Here is a 21,614-nt window from a genome sequence, read left to right on the forward strand (position 1 = left end):
GAACCCGTGTCCCCTGCATCGGCAGGCGGACTCTCAACCACTGCGCCACCAGGGAAGCCCAATTCTGATAATTTTTGTTCAGAAATAGTTGAATAGCTTTAATTACCCAACCATATAGAACGTTAACAACCTGACACTAGTAAACTTTTTTGGTGACTTTATTGGGCACAGGACTGAGATTGAAATTTTTTTGAATAAGAACTGCCCTCATGGGCTATTGTTAAACTTTTAATGGCTTTGGAAATAAGCTGTTACTACAAATTTGATAATGTTTCTTAATGAATTCAACCAAAAATAACAGGGCAGGGCTTCCCTGGTGGCGTAGTGGTTGAGAGTCTGCCTGCTGATGCAGGGGACACGGGTTCGTGCCCCGGTCCGGGAAGATCCCACATGCCGCGGAGCGGCTGGGCCCGTGAGCCATGGCCGCTGAGCCTGCGCGTCCGGAGCCTGTGTTCCACAACGGGAGAGGCCACAACAGTGAGAGTCCCGTGTATTGCAAATAAATAAATAAAAAATAACAGGGCAAAACAGTGCTAATGTGTGAAACTTATTCAATACTAAAGTCATTTCATTGACAATTAATATTTGAATCTCAAGTACATTCAAACTGCTTTATATACTTCCCATGATGACCAAAGATAAAACAAGAAATGAAATTCCATTTCCACACAAATTTGCAGCAGATATATTTCCCAAGTTCAAACTACAGTTCCAGGAGTATTTTCCAGACCTCAGTGTATGAAAGAATGGAACTATCTATGTTCTTATCTTTTATTCCCATATGTGGCCCCGCCATACCTCCCGCTTTAAAATTCTCTCTCTACAACACTTCCCAACCATCCTCATAATTTTATAAATCCTCTTAATCTTCAAAGGCTTCCCTAAACATCCCAGCCCAAGATTTCTCCCTAAACTCAACTCCTGTAATAACTATTATCTGGTCTTTCATTTGACCCTTTGTGTATTGATCTTTTCTTGCTTATTGTATATCCACCTACACAATCATTATCTCCCCATATACGCTGTAAATTTCTTGAGGGAAAAAGTTACATCTTAGAGTACAATCCACAGCCCCTGCTGGCAATACTTGAAACACTGGAAAATGTTGGTTGATTAACTGCTTGAGCAGGTATTTTTAGTCGCAAACATAAAAGTAATAAATGAAGGACTATGGAAAGACTCATCCACACTTTGCTCTTACAAGTTTAATTGAACTCACATTTCCTAGGTATTTACTTACTTTTGGCTAGTCATAGAAATAAACCTGAAATTGTCTCTACTCCCAGAAAATAAAAGGTAAGGTAGAATTATTTCTTGCAGTGGCTCTCAACTAGAGGAAGCTTTGCTCCCCAGGGGACACTTAGCACTATCTGAAGACATTTTTGTTCGTGGCAACTAGGAGGTGCAGGATGCTATTGGCATATAGTGAATAGAACCCGAGGATGCTGTTAGGCACCCTGCAATGCACAGGGCAGCCGTCCACAACAAAGAATTATCTGGCTCAAAATGTCAGTAGTACCAAGGTTGAGAAACTGTAATTTTCTGTGCCAGTGTGGGCTGAGATATATAAAAATAGTTCTCAGTATTTGTTTTCATCGTCTAAATTATGACATTTTCATATGACTTATTTTTTATATCTGCGAATCTAGGGCTGATGTTCTCCCCTCCCATTCACCCCCACTTCACTAGACTAATAGGTTCATGAGGCTGGAAACTGGCCCTCCTCTTTGAGGTGCTCAATTAAGTGTTTGTTAAATGGATAATGAAGTATTGAAATGTTATCCATTCTTCCCAACACATTTGTTTAACACTTGCTTTCTGGAACGACTGACCCTTTAACAATCTAGAAGGACCTTCAGAGATAAGTGCACCATGTGCTTTTTAATATCCAAGATGGTGGCAACTTTTCTTCAAATAACTTCCTATGGGAAATTCTAACATGGAAGGCAGATAAAAATAGAGATGCTCCATTGAGTCAAGGTGAGGGATCCAGAGCCCAATGGCCAGTCCATCCCTAAGGTGGACATTGAGAAACAAACCCACTCAAATTACACTCAAATAACAATCAGGAAAACTGAAGTAGAAAGTGAAAGTAACTAGAATAAAGTCAGAAGACTAGCTAGTGGTAGGTCACTAACTGAAGCTGTGTTCATTCATTAAGCACCCTGAAAGACAGGTGCAGAACAAAGGTTCCTATTATGTTGAACTAACCTAATATTATACTATGCTAATATATGTGTGTGTGTTTATATCTGAGCAACTAGGGCTGATTCCCCCCATACCACATTCACCTCCTATAAACTCCATGTGACCCCTCGCCACCATGGAAATTCAGGATGAACAAAATCTATGGATCAACTAGCTATAGAGACATTTCTTTATGAATCCTTCTTTCTAGTGAGACAGGTACTTCTGTGAGATCAATTTAGACAGGAAAAAAATTTTTTAAAGTCCTTTAACACCCACTTGCCCTTCTATGTACATAAATGATTCTTAATGCGGGGGAGTGTTGTTGCATAATGGGACTTTGGAATTAGGAGAATGTGTAGTCTGAAAAATCATAGCCTGTAAATTTATTTTTAACCCCCAATACCTATAATTTTTGTAATACATAGCTCAGAAAGCTTGTCAAAATATTTTTGGCTGGCGGGTGGGAATACTTAGAAGATAGTGATTCTCTAACAAATAATAGGAAAGTAGAAAAGGGACGTCTAAGAGAATCTCACGAGAGGGTGCAGCATGAGGTTTTGTGTTTATAAGAAGACTGCAGGATATTTAAAACTGGGAGGTAGAACACAGGGAATTTCATGTAATGACCTGGGACCTTTCAACGTTCTACGTAGCTGGTGTTAAAAACAATCGAAAGAGGATTGAGTCTGGGCATCGAACGTTTGGAAAATGAAGCGGCCAATGCCAAAGGCCAGAGATATAGGCCAGGACCTATACTGTGAAGATAAGGAAACCATTCCTGGGCTCTCTGCTATACTTCTGTTATGATTCTTTCCCACACTATCAGCATAGAAAAACACAAAATGACTGGAAGGTCAGTATGAGGCTGGAGTCATGCTGTGATCTTGTCAGAGTCGCAGGATTATGATGGAAGACATTGCCCCAAAGGTTTCTACCACGAGGTGAACACATAGTAGTCACGAGATCAAATTTAAGTGGATTATACACCCAATCTATCTTCATGTCACACAAACCCCCAAATGGCTTTTTTCCTCTTAGAATTCTTGTATAAAGAAGCTGAACAAAACTGATGTGTGAGTTAGCCAGGGTCAATGCTATATTTAGCAACTTGAGAGCAAAAACAGTTTCAACTTTCCAGTAAAATCCTTTTGTAAGCAATAGCTTTATAAAATGTCACAAACACAGCTGTGTGGAGGGCACAGAGAGATTTGTACCTGTGACCATGAGACTGGCCTTGGGGAACTTACAGAACAATGATGACACCCTGGAGTGAAATTTTTAAAACAAGGGGGAGGGGAAGGATGGGATAAGCAAAAGTGATGTCTTCTCATTAACCTAGCCTATCAGAGCACTGCCCCAAATGTCCATCCACCTCAGTTCATTTGGAGCGCCCGCTGGGGTCTGCAAATTCCATCTACTAGTCATGAAGTGTCATCAATTAATCTTCCCTCGTGTCCAGCTCCTATCTTTGTGTTTATTCTCCCTCTACAGCCAAAAACTCTTCATGGAGGGGGTCCTTACAGGTCACAAATCTCACTCCTCAATTTATAAATGACAAGAGCAAACAAGACCCAGAAAAGGGAAGAGGACAGTCATTCGGTGAATTTCAATAAGCATTATAGAAAGTACCTGCCAACCACCGTAGAAGATCTTGTGTGTTTTCTAGAGATTATCAAGAGGATGAAACCTCCAGCTGACCCAAGAGCTGGACCCTGGCAGTGGGAGGCTCTTCACCCCTCCTCTCGTCCTGGTAATGTATGCTCCGCCCACCATTCCCACACTAGGAGCAAGGATGCAGCCTTGAGAGAGTAAAGTGTTGCTGAGACCATCTGGACTGGATACTGACTGAACCCTATGAAAGCCTCTATGGAAACTTAAAGATTCTGGGGGGCAGGTATGGAGATCTACTCCTGCAGCCACCCAAGACCAGCCTACCCTCAAATATAAGTTCCCTTGCTTATTAAGTCTGCCACCTACCAACCTGGAGTTTTCTGGCCCTTTCTTCAGCTCTTGCCCTCTGTGTACAGGGGCGAATTTCAGATTTCACTCGGGAAGCTTCCCTGGTTGCGAACCAAGTGTTTTATTTTATTTTTAATAATTCTTATTATCACATGAAATGGAAAGCTTCTTTGCATTTATTCATTCCCATAAATGAGGAAGAGCTTGACTCATGATGACAGATATTTGCTTCAGTCTTCCAAGCACAGCCTGTGTTGAGGCTGGAAGAAGCAAGGATCACAAACGAACCTGTTTATTTCAAGATAGCTTTGACAGTCATAACCAAGAAATGCCATCTTGCCCCTTGGGGCCAGCCCTTAAGTCATCACTAAAATCATGTCTTTAATTTACTGATAGCTGGTTTTATAAAATCTGGTTTAAGAGTGTGATTTCTATGAAAAGATTTATGAATGTAAATAATAAATGTATAGGTTTATAAAATGTAAATGGTAAGATTTTATAGAGGTTTAGTCAAAGTTTTAACCAATGACCAGAAAAATTTTTAAATACCATCACATTACAAAAAACCCTAAATTACCAAACTACAGTTCTAAAAATACAAGCTGTTCTATTTACATGTATTTCATTTTTACATCCATGCCTCTGAAAGATCTATTAAAGTTGTTGGTTACCTATCATTAGTAGTTAATTTTTAAATGTAACTAAGTTCCCAACTGCACATTTTTTTCTTTCAAAGACAATACCTCTCTCCCTACATCTTGAAAAATGAGTAGTGTTTTGCTAATAACAGTTCTCCTACTGCCCATTCCTTTGAGCTCAGGAATTAAAATAAATTTCTTTAGCATTTTGCCATATTTGCTTTAATTTTTTGTTGAAATATTTTAACATAAGTTACAGATATATTTCACTCCCTAATACTTCAGCATGCGTCTTTAAATAAGGATATTTTCTTATATAATCACAATACCATTATCATACCTGACAAAGCTTACTAGTAATTCCTTAATATCATACTCAAAAATCCCAAATTGCTCCAAAAAATTTTTTTATAGCTGGTTTGTTCAAATCAGTATCCTCTGAAGGATCATGGATAGCATTTGCTCATTATGTAACTCTAAAACATCTCCTCCCCACTCTCTTTTTGTACCATGGTATTAATTGTTGAAAAGTCCAGACGAGTTGTCTACAAGATGACCTGCCTCCTAGATTTGTTTATTTCCTTGTGGTGCTAGTTGTTTGTCTAGTTTCTGAATTCTGTATGAAGTAGAAGGTGTAAGAAAAATTTGAATAAACTCACTACTGGCAAGAATACTTCATAGGTGATACTGCTAATTCATATTTGGTCCATTTCCTATCCCAGCCGGAAACTTTCCCACAATGGTCCTCTCTCTTCTCCCAGGATCTGTCAGTGACAGAAAATTAACTTTCTCTAAATGATCCATCTACTCTGATGAAAAGCTCTGAAGAAAAGTTTAACCCAGGTTCTGTTATTTATGGTTTACCTTTTAACTAAATGAAGATCCTGTATAAATGCACAGAATTTAATCTAAATAATAAGAATAGATACTAATATCAGAGGCAGAGTGGCATAGTAAAATGTTCTTAATTTTGGAAACAGACAAATGGTTTCAAATGTTGGCCCTGCCCTACCACTTAACTGTCTTTGGAACTTTGAACAAGTTATCCAATGTCTGAATTGTGGTTTCCTTACATGTTTAGAGTTATTGTGAGGCGTAAACAGGTTCATGAGTAAAAGCATCTAGCAAGAAATCTGCACCAGCAAGTATTCAATAAATGTTTGCTGGGCCCCCCACATATGCCAGCGCAATAAATAAGATATTTAAAATGACATTCTGCAGAAATGAATACTCTATGTGTGTAAATAGATGGATTTATAAATCTAAAATTGAGATAATTTTGGAAACAGAGGTAATTAATCTTAGATTGTGAAAGCCAGAAAGGCAGGGAACAGCCTCAATTCTGCATTTTACAGATAAGAATGTAAAGTCAAAGAAACAAGGTTTTGCTTCTACCCACACTCGGCCCCCCCTTAAGCATCTGTGATAAATTGGTGGAACAGAAGATGGCAGATGAAAAAGGTGCCTTCCCTTCCCAAGCCACATTAAGAATCCATTCGTCCTGAAAAGAGAGGGAATGTGGTCTAGAAATGCAAATATTTTCATCTCAGCTGCCATGCCAAATGACGGCTAAATGTGTCTTTAAAGATCTTTGGAAAATCAATGCTTTTATACGGGAGATTAATATTTGAGTTTTCTGAAATTTCTTCATTACCCTAAACCACACAGACCCAGGCACATGGACTCCCTGAAGTCTGATGAATGCCAGGACCCAAGTGCGGATTGAAAACCGCCAGCCCACACTTAGAAAGCCAGGGTCACACTACATTAGTATGAGTTCAGTGCCATATGGCAAATGCCATCGTTTATTAAACATGCTGCTTTTGAACTTACTGCTAATAGGGTATCATTATAAAATGGGCATAGAGAAAGAAACAGAATTAGTTAAAATTTTTATAGCCTGATTTCTACCACGTATAATGTATATTTTCTTAAAAAATGAAAAAACGAGATTTTTCCCGTTAATTAACAGAAGGTAGAAATTTAGAGAACTTTAGAGATATTGCAAATAATTCTCCATCGGCGAATATTTATTCTAAACAAGGTTTAGATCATACATTTTTTGTTTACCTAATGAAAATTACAGCGTTAAGAGGTACATTTTCAAAATTGGCTATTTTTCTCAGAGAGGAGCATTAACTACATCGATTCAATCAGTTTAAAACTATATACGTAAAAAAAAAAACAAACTATATACGTATTTACCTGATATTAATAAAATAACAGGAACAGGAAATAATGTCCATCCCCTTCCTTTAGTATAGGTAGTAGTTAGTGCTCCATTTCATGGCAAAAAGTTTTACCTGCAGATAAGAATATGGGGATTCTTTCCTTGACCCCCAGTAATGACCAGATGGGGAGTGGAATAGCCACACAAGCAGTCCCTTGGGTGACTCAAAGGAAGAGGTTCTGGAGAGAGCTTATAAAGATGGAGTTCAGTACCTTCCCCGAAGACCACTGCTGAGGTACAGAGCAGCAGGAAGCCCCCTGACCCAGCAGCTGCTGCTAAGCACAGCCTTCCTTTTCCTTCCCGGCCACCCTGTCCAAGGCTGAACTCCAAGTCAGGAAATTTTTCTCAGCAAGGTAATGATCTGATCCAAAATAATCAGCACTTAGCTGTGACCAGCCAATGGGCTTAATCCTTCCAGGAAGTGTTACAAAACACCCTAAAGAAACCTCCAATTCATGATGTGAAAGCAAGTGTGTGTGTGTGTGTGTGTGCATGTTTATAAGGGGTTGGTGGAGAACTCACTAGGGGCTCTTCAACGAGCCCCCAAAGCCTCCTCCCTGTTTGCTCACATCTCCACCTGAAAGTAAAATTAGCCACATATACCTGCCTCTCATTTTCCCTGAAATAACTTTGCACAGTAATTTCGGGGACATTCTTATTTTTAAAATATTTGGTCCTGTTTGGCTCCATCCACTCTGAAACCAACCTTTACTTGCATCTTTGGATCTTCCATTTCAGATGAGAAAGCCATACAGTCCAGCATAATCTACTCTTGAAATATGTAAAAACATGTCCCATCAGAGAACTGGAATCCTGTTGAGTTATAGCTTATAAATTCCCACAACCCAAAGAAGTATATGTAGGTAACATTAAAATGATGACTGCTCCCTTGAGGCATTTTATATTATACTTGAAACATTATTTTAACCAACCTTCCAGGCTTCAAAAGGACAGAGGGTTAGTAGGTCAATGATTTGCTTATGTTTCAGACAAGAAAAGGTATCAGACTACGTCTCATTTCTACTCACCTTCAACAAGGTCTGACTTACCAGCCCTAGGTTTACGGTACTGATAGCAAATCCAAGTACTTCCTCTTCCATATCCAGGGTGCATGCTGCTCCCCCAGCATCCCAAGCTAGAATCCTGAGCACGTCCCCGAATGGAGCAGCTGACATTGTATGCCCAATCCCTAACTAATGACTGTGGCCAGGAAAATGGTTATTTTGATTGGCCTACACCAATCAGGGTGCATGTCTGAAGCTGGGGATTAAGTCATTTCCCAAGAAGGACACGTTATATGGAGGATAGGTAGATACTAGTAGGAAAACTGGAGAAAGGGAAGAATGAATACTGGTTGTTCACTACATAGACATCTGGCCTGAAAGACAACAGCAAGCCCAGGGCTATATCTACTGAAAATTACTGTTGGGATTACTAACAAGGAAATAGTTTCCAGATTACAAACTAACAAACAACAACAAAATTCCAAGGCCAGTATGTTTCTTTTATTATTATTATTTTTGTTTGACTTAAGATGGTTGAATGATTTCATTTTCATTTATAAGCATTACAAGAATTCCCATGCAAAAACCAAGACCGTATATGCCTAATTTCAATCGGCCAAAATCCAACCCGTGAGACTGGACATTCAGGATCAAAATCAAAATGTTGCTTGACCTTTCCAATAGTAGACATCACGGTCATCCTTTGAGAGATCGGCAGGCCCCTGACCTCCCAAACACTACAGTTTGCCATGAGTTCATACCAAAACAGGGAGCCGATCGATGCCTTGCAGCACCTAAACCTGGCAAGTAATTTCATTCATGAAGACAGGACACCTCTACACCAAGGCTGCCACCCACAGTTATCTCCTGGTTCCTGCTCTATAGAAAAATCTGCTTTTGAACAGGCATGGTATCTTCTTTGTGGGGATTGATATTAATTTTTCCTTCCAGTTTTCCTCAAAACTCTCAGTAGAAGCAAAGAGACTTTACAAAAAAGCTTACCTCTTTAATGTCAAAAGAAATACAGTTGACCCATGAATAATGCGGGGGTCAGCGGCACCGACCCCTGTGAGGTTGAATAGCCACATATAACTTTACAGTTGACCTTCTATTCACGATTCCAAATCCATACATTCAACTAACACATTTAGTGGAAAAAATCCGTGTATAAGTGAACCCACGCAGTTTAAACCCGTGTTGTTCAAGGATCAACTGTACATACAAAGACAACTACTTTATCAAGCATGTACTTTCCCCAGCTTCAGATAAAGTCACTTAGCAGATATAAAGCTTTAAAAATTTCTCAGTAAGATAGGAACCAGGAATATCAAGGAGGGCAAAACAGGACCCCACAATTAAAGAACTAAACAAATACAAAGAATCATTCTGTTGATGAAGACAAATGGGCTAAATGAAGAAATGATAGCATTTCAACAGTGGATGTCAATTTATATTGAAATACACGCATTGGAACTCCGACAATGGCAAAAATCTCATTAGTGCAAATAACAATTATAATGGTATATTCTTTAATAGGATTTAAATAAGGCTTCAAATAATTACACACACTAAAACTACCATTTGGAAACCTTAATTCTATTTGGAAAGTTGTCAAAGACACCCTTCCAAACCATCCAAAGTTCTGATTTAAGGACAATTACATTCAATGAAGTTGCTCCAAACACAATTTATAGCATTACCACTTCCAAAGTCTACATTGTTTGGCAGAGAGGGAGAAAATACCCTGGCCACTGGTCGAAAGAAATAAATCCAACTAACGTACCAGGTAGTTCCCAGGTTCAGATGATTTTCAAATATCTGTGGTGATGAACGCTCATTAAAAAAAATAAAGACAATAAAAGGAAAACAAAAAATAAGAGAATCCTGAAGCATGAGAAAGAGATTTGTTTCCCCACTCCCATGAACAAAAGTATGAAAGCACAAAGTATGAAACAGAAAAAAGTGAGAGAATTCATGGGTATTTTCATCTATGGCTCAAGTTCTCCTTAACAAAAACAAAACCAAACACCAAAACAATGTGTAATAACTACAAAAAGTAAACAACAAAATCAGAGGCAGAATATGAAATAGTAATATACTGTTTCAGAGCCTGCACCATCCTGCAGAACCAGGAAACTTAAAATGTGTTCTTAACAGATCCAACCTAGGCTGGATATGTAAAAAACAGAAAGACGGCATCACAAACCACACTACATATTATGAGAGTTTTAGAACCAGAGGGGAAAAAAAGGCAGCAAAAACGCTCAGAAAAATTTATCATCAATTCTGAAATGGGGCCTTGTCACATCATCAGGGTTAATGAAGACGGAGATCGACTTCCCCGGGTTCTCAGTCACTAGTTGCTGCAGTTTTTTGGCCAGACGGTCATCGGGCTGGTTGGGGTCCCCTCCGTCGGACTGCGGGGAGGGGATGGTAGTGGTGCTCCCTCGTCTCTGGAGCTCCAGTGTCAGCCGGTTGGCTGCCTTGACGTGCTCGATGGCGGTGCGCAAGTGCTCCGCCGGGTCTGAGCGGACGGAGGAGAGCTTCCGCGCGTGGAGCATGACCGTCTCCTCGGACAGGTGCTCCAGCATGTTGCACTGCGGGATGAAGTAATTGGGACACATCTTGTTGACCAGACAGTGTTGCAGGTCATCAATGAGGCCCAGCAAAAAGTGGGCTGCATAGTCTTCTTGGGCCAAATAGTTGGCAGGAAGTCTGTCGCAGGCCCAGAGCATCATGCTCCGCAGGTGATAGGGGCTGATAGCCTTGGGCCGGGACAGGAGTTTAATGATGATGGCTTTGCAGGCCTGGTAGGCCTGCATGAGGCTGCTGGAGATGCACTTCTTCAACTGCACCTCACTCCTGGCAAAGGACAGCCGCCACTCATTGTCCTTCTTTCCCTTGTAGGAGCAAGCAGGCACCAGGTAAAACCCACTGATGACTTCTTCCTCGGTGATCTTCCCATCCCAAAAGTGGTTCTCCATGAGCCAGCTCTGGGCCACTGCCGGCCAACCCTTGAAAGAGACCACTGGGACGATATCGTACAACATGCGACTGCTCCCCACACCCAGAATGATGGAGATGATGGTCCCATTCTTTTCTACCTTTTCCACCTTTGGCATCCCTCGCTGGGGTTTCTTCTGTATCTCTGACAGGACGATGCTGATGGAGTCATAGAACCAGTCAGCCACTTTGGTTGGGGAGAAGAAGTAGTTGGTGGCACCATTGATGTGATCGACGATGGTGCAACAGTCTTTCCACTTACTGATCGTCCCCTCGTCAAAGAGCCGAAGGCTCAGCCAGGAGTGGCACAAGGCTGAATGGCGCATATCCAGCGTCACAGGCTGATTACGGTCGTGAAGCTTCAGGGCTGGCACCAGAAGAGTGAAGTCCATGTCATAGTCAGTCCCTCGGGCATAGACATTAAGCTCATCTAAGTCCAGGTCTACCACGCCTTCCCGGACTCCTCCAGAAAGCAATAGATACTCATTGGCCACCGGAAGTTTTTGGTCCAGCTTTTGCACCATTCCTAAAAACAGAAGGAGAAAACACTGTTACAGGAAGCACAGATACAAGAGTCTTATGCATCAATCGAGAATGTGCTGAGCTTCTAAGAGCCACTATTCGTTATCAATACAAAACCAGATCTTAGGCTGCTGCACAGACCCAGCCAACAGTACGTTGTTCATTTTCATCAGTGCTAGAATCCATCCTTTTCCAAATGGGAGAATTATGCAGGTTCTTCTCTCATGGTGAAAGCAGTATCATTTTCAATCATAAACCAGGGCTCCTCTTCCCCCAGTCATCACCTCGGTTAATGGCACTGCCATCCACTCAGTCACCCAGGCTGAAAAACCTTAGTAAGTTTCAAGTCTTACTTGCCTTTCTACTGCCAAATCTTATCTATATAGCCTCTGCGACATTTCTTGTTCCTTCCCTGTTCTCCATCTCTGCTGCCATCATATAACGCCTGGCTCTTCCATCTCTTGCCAAAGCCGTCTCTCTCCCCCACATCCTCACCCTGCTTAACTTTCCTCTGTTCCGATGATTCTCAATGTGGGCTGTGGACACTGAAAGTAAGACACTTTCAGAGGACAGTGAGGTCATGACTCCTTTCATAATACTAATACATTATTTGCCTTTTTACTGTGTTGACACTTGAGCTGACATTTAATGGTACAAAAGTAAAGGAGGGCAAAATTGCTGGTGCCTTAGCATTAGTCAAGACAGTGGCACCAACTGTACTAACAGTCATTTGATTCTTTTTTATTGGCATGCACTAGCATTTAAAAATTAGTAACAGGGCTTCCCGGGTGGCGCAGTGGTTGAGAGTCCACCTGCCGATGCAGGGGACACGGGTTCGTGCCCCGGTCCGGGAAGATCCCACATGCCGCGGAGCGGCTGGGCCCGTGAGCCATGGCCGCTGAGCCTGCGCGTCCGGAGCCTGTGCTCCGCAACGGGAGAGGCCACAACAGTGAGAGGCCTGAGTACCGCAAAAAATAAAAAAATAAAAATTAGTAATAATCCAGTTTCACTTAAAATCCTTAATGGAAAAGAAAACTGATTAATTTTGTTGAATCCCAACTTTCAAACCTCCTTTTTATGTGACAAAATAGGAAGTAACCATAAGGCACTTCTGCTGCATGCTGAAATACAAACTCTGTCTTCAAGAAAAGCACTCATGTTTGAGTTGGAGGCTAATTGAGCTGCTTTCTTCATGGAACGCCATTTTTAATTTAAAGAATTACATATAAACTATGGGTATTTAGACTTCAGTATGCAACAGACATTTTCTTAAAAACTGAACAAATTAAGACTGACTTCACAAAAACAACTGAGATATTTATTGCCAATGAAAACATCAGACCTTTCAGGAAAAAAGCATTATTTTAGAAAACTTATCTCCTGCACCATAAACTTAACATCTTCCCAAATTGTATACTTTTCTAATGAGATTGGTGGTGATAGAACAAATGTGACTTTTAGGGATGATATTATGAGCTCTTTGAGAGTGAGAACCATGTCTCAAAGATGTATGAAGCAGCCACAGGGGTCTGCTCCCAGCAGGCACACAATTGAAGCTATGACTGAATGACAAAGGAACAAACAGATGAAATTAATAGGCTTAAATATGAAATACATAAAGGCGAGACGGAAATGACTGTTCCACGACCAACATACAAATTTACCTTCCCTGCTTCCTGTCTTTTTATTACCGATTTACCTGTGCTTCATTATCTGACAAACTACCAGCATCACTCCGTGACTTATTTAACAACTTTTCCTGAAAGATCGAAAAGAATGACCACAAATTATGATTCCATTAGTCATTGTAGTTACTTTTAATCAGCATAGTTTTTTATTCATAAGGCAATACCAATGCAAATAAATAAACCATGTATATGTGTCTATGCTCCCACTATATTTCAGAATCTGACACTCTGATAAAAATGTGCTCTTTTTCATTCTTTAAAATCCTATTTTCCAAACAACAAAGAGCGAACGATCACTTTCTTTTTAAAGCAATCAATAAGTTATCCAGCATTAAAGAATCAACAATTCATCAGAAAGAGAATTCAGTGTACCCGATTTTTTTTTGGGGGGGTGCTGTTTCTCACGCTCGCTGTGCTGTGATGGGGCACCCAGATCCCTCTTCAATAAAGACTTCGTGTCTCAGCTGCTGAGGCTGTCAGTGCCTATCCCTCAAGGATGGTTTGACCTCAAAGAGCCACCACAACTAAGACCGTGGGCTGTGGTTAGGGTAGGAGGTAAACATCCCGTAACCAATCAGTGTGGAAGTGACCCAGTTCAGGGTACTCTGATGAGTCCCGGCACCCAGAGTTCCCACTGGGGCCCGCTGAGAAGGACACCACACTTCTCCCTCCGCCTGACCCTGCTTCCGCCCCCTCCCTTGCACAGGTGCAGATCCCAAGGGTGCTCCTTTGTAAATATCCTCACTCCATCTCAGGGGCTGCTCCCTGAGGAACCCAATCTAAAACACTACATACTAACCCAAGCAGCCTTCACTACAAATCAGCAGTGAACAATTTATTTTCCTTTTAAAAGTGGTTTTTAAAAGCCAGACAGCAACCAGTGTGGAAATTGTAACACCGAGAAAAAGATTCTTTTCTCAGTTGTCATCGTGTTTCAGTATCAACCTCATCTTTACAAAGTAATAGCTCCTACCACCACAAGTTTTGGCTGTTGCTCTAAGAGGATAAGATGGAACTTTCAGAATCCCGAGCAGGTGGCGAAAATCACTTTTACTATTTTACAGGCTCACGTGGAGGTACAGATACTTTCAAAAGGAAACATTTGATCTTGAAATAATTTACTCATTATTTCATATATTGTTTCATTCCAGCATCTGGAGCGCCCCAAACACACCTGGGGAAAACCATGACATGCTGGGTTGTAAGTAGTAAATAAGATCTGAATTGATCAGTAGTATTGTTATATGGGCACTACGTAATTGTCCCCTCTTGGGCATAAATAACTCAAAATTATATACATCTTTTTCTCCTAGACAGGATCCAACTGGCTCTGAGCACACTAGCCAGAACCTGTCTACACAACCAGAATAACATGTGTAGTAATGGGCTGGGGATAACTTGTTTACAAACGTGTCACTGAACTTTGCCTTGGATTGCCACAGTTTTGTTCCGATAATTACAGGTGAGAAAAAAAGCTAAAATTCCTTTCTGCCCTCTACTGGATTAAAGAAGAAGTTTTAACATATTTTCACTTGTTAGAATATTCCTCTTTCCTCCCAATTGCTGCTTATGCACCTAAAATGTTGACCCTTCTTTCAAAAGAGCCGTATAAAGTATTTGGCTAAATTCTAATATTCAGGGGTTAGGATAATGTTGGACATTTCTTATTCCTTTAAAAACGGCAGACAGAACTTGAGCAGTAGTGAGAATATAGCTGAAGCTCATTTGCTAAGCTCCTAAGAGTTAGAAACAAAATCCCTAAGGTCACACTGTTCCGGAAGCAGATCCCCTGAGACCTCCACATTTACATTTAGCCCGCCTGAGCCCATTAGTCTACAGTTTTACAGATTATTTGGTAGCACAAATTGGAGCCTTCCCCAGAACTGCACAAACTCAAAGGCCCTCCTTGAAAACTTTCCTGGGCTAAGTTTAAGTAAAAATCAGCTGACGTTAGCTGTCATCCCAGATGGGTTGCCAGGCAACTAAAACACAGGCAGGGTCTGAGAGGGAAAAAAAATTCTACTGTACACTTTGGCTGTAGGCATTAGTTCCAACAGATGCCATCTCTGAACTGATCTAAGGTTTTTTTGTGTAATTACAGGAGATTTGTGTGATATCAAGTGCCTCTGGCTGTTTAGCTATTAGTAAATTATTGGAAACAGTGGGAACAAAAGAAAGGTTGAACACACACCATTGAGCTTGTTAGCAGCAGAGAAAAGGAGAGGTGGAGAAGTAGCTTATTCCCCTGGGCGGGTCTCTTCTTTTCAGGAAAGAACTGGCATATGTTTGCTCTTAAAAACACAAAGCAAAAGTGCCTCCCAGCCTCCCTTCCTGTAACTGATTCCTTGATTTCAGTTTATTTCGTAGTATCTACTTATGAAGACCTTAAAACTACTGTTTTAGGTACTGGGGCCCCAAGTTTAAGGAATGAGTTCCCTATCATCCACTTAGTTCTTTGCTGACTGCCTTCAGAACATCAAGTGAAAAACTGAAGTCTGTCCTGGACTCTCTTGTATTCTAGAGAACAAAACTTTATCACATTCTGTTGAATTCAGATTACTAATTCCCATCACTCAAACGTATAATGCCAGCTGGCTGACACCAGAGCACAAGAACTAAGTATCATTTGTCCTCTCCCATCTTCACAGCTTCCCTCAAGTACATCTATGAGAACTCAATTAGTAAATGGATAAGTGAAATTAGTACTTATATAGATTGCTTTAAAAAAATCAATTCTTAACTATGTTGAAGAGATAAAGATCTATCAAAAAGAGAAAACTTTTACGTCTTGTAATTAAAGCTACAGAATACATTTTATCTCTCTCTATATCTTTGACTATGTATATAAAAAAGATTTCTATGTAGATAAAAAAGACCCGAATATCTCAATAATATTCATTGCTTCATAAAAAAAGTATTACCTTTTTCACCTCAACTCATGTGAAACACCAATAACAGTGCCTTTATGGCACTGATCCTTAATAGTAGGAAAGGTACAGAATGGGATGATTTTGCAAAGTCCTTCTGGGATTTTGACACATTCCCTTAGGGTAGCAGTCTCCTTAGCTGTTAATAAACAATATAAACCTTCCTGTAAAAATATTATCATCTATGTTTCAAATATTTTTGTCAAACTTATTTGATAGTCTGAGCAATATTCTAAAAAGTAGGCATGGCCATCTTCTTCTAAAAAAGTCACCAATCTATGAGATTTTTAATGACTTCAAATTGGGGAAAGTTTTTTCATTTTCTTTATTCACAGCCAGAAATCATCTATATGAAGTCCCTCACTTTATAGGTGAAAAACTGAGTTCAGAGAGGAGAAATAACTCATTCAAGGTCACACAGCCCTGGGGACAGAGTCACAGCATTGCCTTTAATTCCCATATTTGTTGTGAGGGTCAGAGTGGCAAATGCACACTGTTCTCCCTATGACAATGACCCGACTTGACATGAACGTAGAATGGCTGGGAAGGAAAGTAGCAAAGGTCTCAAGGCCAAGTGCCAGCTTTGCACTTTTGTTGGTCACAGCTTTCGTGTGACCTTGGACCGTCAGCAGAACATGCCCCATCATCCACATTTATCAGAAGGCAGGATGCACCTGACCTGTCTTACAAGAAGCTACCCATATTCCCAAATACACTATAAGACACAGGAAATACAGAAGCAAGACACCAGTGGAGCTTCCTAGCTTTTCAATTATCTGCTGAGTGATCATTAATATTAAAAATTTTATAGTATGTTTCATAAGTCAAAGAGTCTGTTTTATTTGGCATAACTTCTGAGACAACTGCAGGTAATGTTATTTAAACTTTTTAGAGACCTGATTAATTCACGTATGGTAATAACCTATTGACCAAATATATATAGTAACAGGACTGATTCAAAAGATGCCTCCTCAAAGAAGTCTTCCTTGACCTTTTCGCATCTTGACACTAATAATGTCTGCGAGAACACTGGAGTCAGAGCAAGACAGGCTTGGGTTTGAATACTGGTTTTGTCATTTACTACTTAAGTAAGTCTGACAAGTTATTTAACCTTTCTGAGCTTCCAATTCCTCATCTATTCAAAATGAACAAATAAAACCATAAAACCGCACTTCTAGGGTTGATATGAAATGTCTAAGCACACTGTAGATATTTAGTTCATTTTCCCCATATAGTCTTCCCTTTCTCCACCATCTATAAAACTGGCTTGGCCAAACAACTCCTATTCCACAGAGCTGATAATCTATCGAAAGCCTCTAAGCACGTGTAAGGCCTACAAAACATGTTAGATGAAGGGAAACGAATGGAGCATCCTCTCCTCCAGCCGCACCCAGACTGAAGCTAGCCCAGGGATGCCTCCTCTAGTGGCTGCCATCGGGTAGCATGGTGCACAGCCTGGCCAGTAGAAGGCGGGCTGGATTCCAGCCCTTTCGTGTTCCCTCAGAACAAGTGCCCTGCAAAATGAACAACCTACACACCCCTGTGAAGGACCTTGATCTGAATTCTCACCCTAGCACTTTCTACACCTATAATCATAGTGGGTTGTATTCATGGCTTATTGTCCCTCCTTAATGAGATAATAACACCTGGCACAGTAATTGGCAAAAAGTGTCAGTAAATGAAAGATGCTCTCGCAGTCAACGGTCTATGAGCTCCTGCAGTCAAGGTTTTACTACTGCAGGGGCTAATACAGACTTTGGGATTAGAAGGCAACTGTGGGTTGGGTGCATCATTTAGCTCCGTCAACTTGACCACATCATCAGTCACAAATTGGGAATCATGAGATTTGCCATATAATGTAACAGAAAATACTACCAGCATATCTCTATAAAATCATCCAAAAGTCAGGTTGGAGAAAAAAAAAAGCCTGTCTAATCTTTCATTATTTTCTTTCTTAAAAATTAAAACTCAAGTTCTAAAAATTGGTGGGCTTTGGCAAAGTTTACTAAGCTATTTTGAACAGAATGAACATGAGTCAGACCTGGACTCAAGTCCGATTCATCCAGGACCAACCTAATTAAACAGTTTCCTTAAATGACATTGGGGAATAACAATTAAAAGTTTGCTGGGGGGGGCTTCCCTGGTGGCGCAGTGGTTGAGAGTCCGCCTGCCGATGCAGGGGACACGGGTTCGTGCCCCAGTCCGGGAAGATCCCACATGCCGCGGAGCGGCTGGGCCCGTGAGCCATGGCCACTGAGTCTGCGTGTCTGGAGCCTGTGCTCCGCAACGGGAGAGGCCACAACAGTGAGATGCCTGAGTACCGAAAAAAAAAAAAAAAGTTTGCTGGGTGGCCATGGGGTTAAAACAAGAAAATGCACACCAAATTACTTAGTGTGTGGTCTGGTACTCACTTGGCAGTCGATAAAGAGAGGGTTCTGGGCATGTGCCCACATTAGCAAAATATTTTTCCCATCCAATAAGTCTTGCCTTTTCCTCCTTTTAGTTCTTAGGATAGTTTAAAAACTCATGGTTTCTGCCAATCAAGACTTATTGGCAAGACTCAAAGGAGTGTCTCATTAGCCCCACCTAGCAGTCGCCTACAGCTACAACAGGGCATGAAAGATCGGTTGTTAGTTTACAAAAGGAGTGACCATTTTAGAAGGCTCATTCTTGAAAGATAAAAACAGTAGCAGGTGAAAAGTAAGAGTGATGCCAATACAGTATCATAAGGATACAGAAATATGCCAGTGATGACCAGATTACCTCTCTCCTGATCTTCAGAAGCAGCAAGAAGCTTCTAATGGAGATCAGCATTAAGTCAAATGTACCCTCCTTCAGCCTGTGACCCAGCTGAATCTGGTTTGTATTCCTTTCTCATTTGGGGATGTATATGCCAACTACTTAAGCACTCTGAAACTGGAAGTCTGGGTTTGATGGGCAGGGGGTAGGCTCTATATTTTAGAAGAGGAATAATGAAGGAGGCCAAGTCTGGGAAATTGCAAGGATGGTGGTGGGATTCAAAATTGGGGTTTGATTTATTCATGCATGTGACCCATAAGTATCAGTGCCTCCTCTGACGCAGTACTATGCCAGATACTGAAGACACAACAGTGAAAAGAAACACACAGTCCCCACTGCATGGTCCTTATGTGGAGTGAGAAAGCCAGTTACATTTGTGTCAGTTACATTTGTATCAATCAGGAGAGATGTGAATATGCTGAGTAACAAACCTAAAACCTCAGTGACTTCAAACAACAAAGTCTTATTTTTCATTCAGGCAACGTGACCATCAGAGGTTGCTGGCTAGGGCTCTTCTTTCCTTCATCCAGGACCCAGGTGGCTACAGTACCCCGCATCTAGAAACTCACAGGCCCTCTACTGGAGGAAAAGGAAGCCCTGGGGGGATCTCTTTCCGGCAGCTAAACGCCTTGGCCTGGGAAGGACATATGTCATTTTCATTCACACATCACTGGCCAAAACTAGTCCCATCCAACCCCAGGGAAGAAACTGCAGTTCTACCTCATGCTGGGAAAGCAGAGAGCCAGAAATATTTGATAAGCAGAATGAACAACCCCCACACTAACCAAACAAGCACACACTAATGAACATATAATTATAAGCTGAGATAATAACTCTGAAGGAAGTGAATAAAGGTCCTAGCCAAAACATAGAAGGGGAGGAAGAGGACTGCAAATTGTTTTGCCTGGAGAATGAAAAATTCAAGAAGACCATGAGATCCATCTTCAAATATGTGATGAGTTGTCCTGGTAAAGGAGAAACGGACTTTAGGACTCCAATAAGTAGAAGGTGTACAGAGAGAAAAAAAAAAAATCAGTGTCATCGGTAAATGAAAGGCTCATCTATCTAGTAGAATCTTCTAGCAAGGCTGCCTGTGGAGGGAGTACATTTCCTGTCCCAAGAAATGACCAATCAGCATTTTCAGCAGGGGGTGATGACTAAAAATACTAACATGGGATGGGGTCTGAGTATAGGTGTCCTTCAAGGTGGCTGCCTAACACCAAAGCCTCCTCCTACTGAAGATACCATGTAGACTGCTGTAGCCACCGACGACCGTGCAATGTGGGCCCCATAACAGGTGCAGGAAGAAATCCAGGGGAGTATTTATTATGTTCCAGTGGAGGAGGCTGTTCTTCCCTCTCATCTGTTTTACTCTGTCATTTCTAATCTGCAACCCAGCTGCTATCACAATCCCCCAACCAACTCCACCGATTTTAAAAGAAGAGATCACAGTAGTAGCAGTAACACACATCAGAACAAAAGAAGGACTGACTTTACAAAGCACACTTTCAAAGTATGTACATCTCATGTCAAGGGCTCTCTGAGAAGGGCACAAACATTGATTGGATCTACTATGCATTAAGGCATAGGCTGAATGTCTCACCTATGTCTTTTCCTTCTATCCTCTTGGCACTTGGAAGTAGGTCATCCTGTCCCCATTTTACAGATGAGGAAATCAAGATAAATAAGTCGAATAAATTGTTCATGGCCATAAAAACTGAAATGGGATGAAAATTCAGGTTCACTCCATACTCTTTTCACTATCCCAGTGATGCTTTCCAGCATTAAATGGGCTCTCCTGAGAGGATAAATAATTTAATATCTTTGGACCTTTAAAATTGACACATGAAACACTGTAAGAAACAGTTAGTGGAAGCTTATTTCTCTGTCCAAAAATAAAACAAATTCTATTTTGGAGTAAAATGATTTTTAAAGCAGATTAAAAGCTCATTTTAGCAGTCCCTGGGAAATGAAGTATTATAAGCAAAATGGGTCAAAGATTATAGGAAAGACAAGATTATAAATGACTTCTTTATTTTTTAAAAAAGTGAGTATCTAGTGCTGCGACACACAGCCATGTGTGCATGCATGTATGTGTGCTGCATATTTAACTCAGACAATTCTGAAAGAGCATTCCACAAGTATTTTAATTCCAAGGGAATCCTTGGAATTCTTTCAGTCCCCCCAAGACAAACTCTGAAAATGTTCCTATATATTCAGATGCATAGTTTAATTTGCTTATTTTAATCCAACAGCAAAGCCTAAATTTTAAAGTCCTATCCCCTAAGTTTTTACTACTAGACTGGGGGGACAGAGAGTGGCTGAGAACATCATTACCAAGGGAAATACTAACCACAAAGCCAGAAGCTGTTACTGAGTTGTAAATCTTTTTCATTTGTGGACACAGCAGTATCTACCACCGTCACTTTTTTCCTCTGTGCAAAACTCAGCTCAGGCACACTGAGCCACGGGGAAAGAAACATGACGAATTCTGTGCCTTCTCTAAAAAAAAAAAAAAAAAGCAACCCAAACCCAAATCAAACCTAAATAACCTGTTATCCTGAGTCTCAATAAGAGATATGCCCGCTGTGACTCAGCAGCCTGAGAAACTATGTCACTGTTGATTAAAAAGGGACTCCACAGTGTAGAGTAGT

At 40.8% G+C, this 21,614-nt stretch overlaps 1 protein-coding gene across 3 annotated transcripts in view; it reads right to left on the reverse strand.

Moving 5' to 3' along the window:
• Positions 1 to 8,500: 8,500 nt before the first annotated feature.
• MB21D2 (Mab-21 domain containing 2) overlaps positions 8,501 to 21,614 on the reverse strand; it is a 105,167-nt gene continuing 92,053 nt past the window's right edge. For all 3 annotated transcript variants that reach the window (XM_004278760.4, XM_033403717.2, XM_033403716.2), the window contains one exon: positions 8,501 to 11,550. In XM_004278760.4, coding sequence (XP_004278808.1) covers positions 10,286 to 11,550 — 1,265 coding nt within the window. In that variant the 3' untranslated portion in view covers positions 8,501 to 10,285. The remainder of the gene's footprint in view (positions 11,551 to 21,614) is intronic.

This window comes from Orcinus orca, chromosome 5 (assembly GCF_937001465.1).
Source record: "Orcinus orca chromosome 5, mOrcOrc1.1, whole genome shotgun sequence".
NCBI lineage: Eukaryota > Metazoa > Chordata > Mammalia > Artiodactyla > Delphinidae > Orcinus > Orcinus orca.